Source organism: Odocoileus virginianus, chromosome 2 (genome assembly GCF_023699985.2).
Source record: "Odocoileus virginianus isolate 20LAN1187 ecotype Illinois chromosome 2, Ovbor_1.2, whole genome shotgun sequence".
NCBI lineage: Eukaryota > Metazoa > Chordata > Mammalia > Artiodactyla > Cervidae > Odocoileus > Odocoileus virginianus.
In genome coordinates, this window is record NC_069675.1 from 21,273,260 (window position 1) to 21,275,750 (window position 2,491).

At 40.4% G+C, this 2,491-nt stretch overlaps 1 protein-coding gene across 2 annotated transcripts; it reads left to right on the forward strand.

Moving 5' to 3' along the window:
- Positions 1 to 297: 297 nt before the first annotated feature.
- On the forward strand, positions 298 to 2,191 carry LOC110138622 (armadillo repeat-containing protein 1). 2 transcript variants are annotated; one of them, XM_070477275.1, is made up of 2 exons: positions 449 to 705; positions 896 to 2,191. In XM_070477275.1, exons 1-2 carry the CDS (start codon positions 548 to 550, stop codon positions 1,278 to 1,280), a joined length of 543 nt encoding a protein of 180 aa, XP_070333376.1. In that variant the 5' UTR covers positions 449 to 547; the 3' UTR covers positions 1,281 to 2,191. The 2 variants fall into 2 exon arrangements, with proteins under 2 accessions (XP_070333365.1, XP_070333376.1); XM_070477264.1 differs by having other exon boundaries at positions 298 to 2,191.
- The last annotated feature ends 300 nt before the right edge of the window (positions 2,192 to 2,491 follow it).

The following is a 2,491-nucleotide window of genomic DNA, read 5'->3' on the forward strand; positions in this document are numbered from 1 at the left end:
CTCAAAAGTTATTAGAGAGAAGGTATATAAATTCAAGTGAAAAAAAATTAAAAACCTCTCTGGTAACTAAGGAAATGCATATTGTTTAACTGAGATATTATCCACTTATCCATTGTTTGTTAAAAGTCAACAATACCTAATGTTTTGGTGGGCAACTAGTCCATTGATATAAAAATTTTATTTGGTTTAGCAAATCCACTTCTATTCTATAAAATATATGCTTACATATGCACAAATAATAATTTTACAAAGACGTTAATTGAAATTTCACCCAGAAGACAGCTTGGTGGTTTGTCGTCACTGACCCTGCTACGCGCCTCTGGGTTCCTCTACCTCATCGTCGATGTGGCCCTAATGGTGCGGCAGGCTGTGAATTCCTAGAGCGCTGGAGTGAATTTAAGAAGATTTTGTCCACGTGTATGGCATAGAAGATGAATTCGTCCTCCTCCACCATGAATGAGGAACCTGATGCTCTCTCTGTAGTTAACCAGCTCCGAGACCTAGCCGCAGATCCTTTAAACCGACGAGCCATTGTCCAGGATCAGGGATGTCTGCCTGGCCTTATTTTATTTATGGACCATCCCAACCCCCCTGTCGTCCACTCAGCTTTGCTCGCTCTTCGATACTTGGCAGAGTGCCGTGCCAACAGAGAAAAGATGAAAGGAGAGCTGGGAATGATGTTAAGCTTGCAAAATGTTATACAGAAGTCTACAACTCCAGGGGAAACAAAACTGCTAGCCTCTGAAATCTATGACATTCTTCAATCTTCCAATATGGCAGATGGGGATAGTTTCAGTGAAATGAATTCACGTCGAAGGAAAGCTCAGTTTTTCCTGGGAACTACAAACAAACGTGCCAAAACAGTGGTTTTGCATATAGATGGTCTTGATGATACGTCCCGGAGAAACCTGTGTGAAGAGGTCTTGTTAAAAATTAAAGGTGTTATTAGCTTTACTTTTCAAATGGCTGTTCAGAGATGTGTGGTACGAATCCGTTCAGACCTTAAAGCAGAGGCGTTGGCATCAGCAATAGCATCAACCAAGGTTATGAAGGCTCAGCAGGTTGTGAAGAGCGAGAGTGGAGAAGAGATGCTGGTCCCATTCCAGGACACGCCTGTGGAGGTAGAACAGAACACGGAGCTGCCTGACTACCTGCCCGAGGATGAGAGTCCCACGAAGGAGCAGGACAAGGCGGTGTCCCGGGTGGGCTCCAACCCGGAGGGTGGAGCTAGCTGGCTGAGCACAGCTGCAAACTTTTTATCCAGGTCATTCTACTGGTGACTTCCCTTTGGGGCTCAAGGACTGTATAAGCGAACAAGGGGCCAGTTTTCCATTGTCGTGGTGAACTGTCAAGTGCAATTTGCAATAAGTTATCATGAAAAGTTTCTAGATCCCATGATTGAGAATGCTGCATTTTACATTCTACCGGACATTTTACCCCCCTAAGTGGTAAAAGGGACAGAGGCGACAGGTGGAGTTGCTTTGATGATGAAGGTATTTTGGTTTTGTTGTCCTTTGTTTAATTGCCTCACTTAAAAAAAAAAAAAAGGGTCCACTGTTAAACCAAACATGTATTGTGCAGCTTTACATTTTATTTGACATGAAGCACGTGATTAGGAAAACTCATTTTCTCAAGCTTCAGGACCTAGAAGATAATTTTTTTTTTTTTTAGCTCAAGTTGTGCATGACATACTGAACACTTTTCTCTGCCTTTTCTTGTGAAAGATATTTGCTTTGGTACTCTTCACTGAAAGTGGAAAGCATTTCTCGTTATTCCCCTTTTGTGCCTTTTTAAAATTTTGCCAACCATGTTTATGGACAAGACGTTACTAATGACATTTTGTGAATTAAAACATATTCTTTGGAACGTAGCAGTCCCCCTAAGACTACAACTCTATGAAAACTTTGCAGTCTTACTTGTTAGAAGCTTTTGAAGGTTAACACAAAATCAGTCGAGAAGGGAACATGTGTATCAGCAAAGTGTTAGTGGAGACTATTTGAATGGGCCCAAATGTGGTTCTAGTTGAGTACTTCCTGCTCAGTCTGGTTTATATCAGCTCTTGAGAATGATGTCCACCCTAATATTGGGAGTGACTATGAATGGTTTCTAGGCCTTACTTTGTGATTACACACTATCCCCTGCTAGGGGGGGAAAAATTAGCAAAGAACTGACAGACTTGAAAAAAGAAAAATGGAATGTCTATAATGCCATAGTGCTACTTGGCAGAGTTCAACCTTAACATGACTTGTTTGGCAGATGCCTGTTCAGTAGGTGTTTCCTTATATTGCCTTTTGTGAATTTATTATGAACATGCAGTTTCTATTGAATGAAAAGAAAAAAGACTCCAGTTATTGCTTATAAAGAAATAAAGCCAGCATTTGTCCGTCCACTAGGTTCTTATGTTCAGCCAGGAAAAAAAAAAAAAAAAAAAAACAGCACTTCAGTGAAGGTAAGATAAATAAATACAAATATATATACATATATATATTTT

What these genes read in the sequence shown, in the direction of transcription:
- LOC110138622 (XM_070477264.1), top strand. Translation starts at nt 432, where the DNA reads ATGAATTCGTCCTCCTCCACCATGAATGAGGAACCTGATGCTCTCTCT.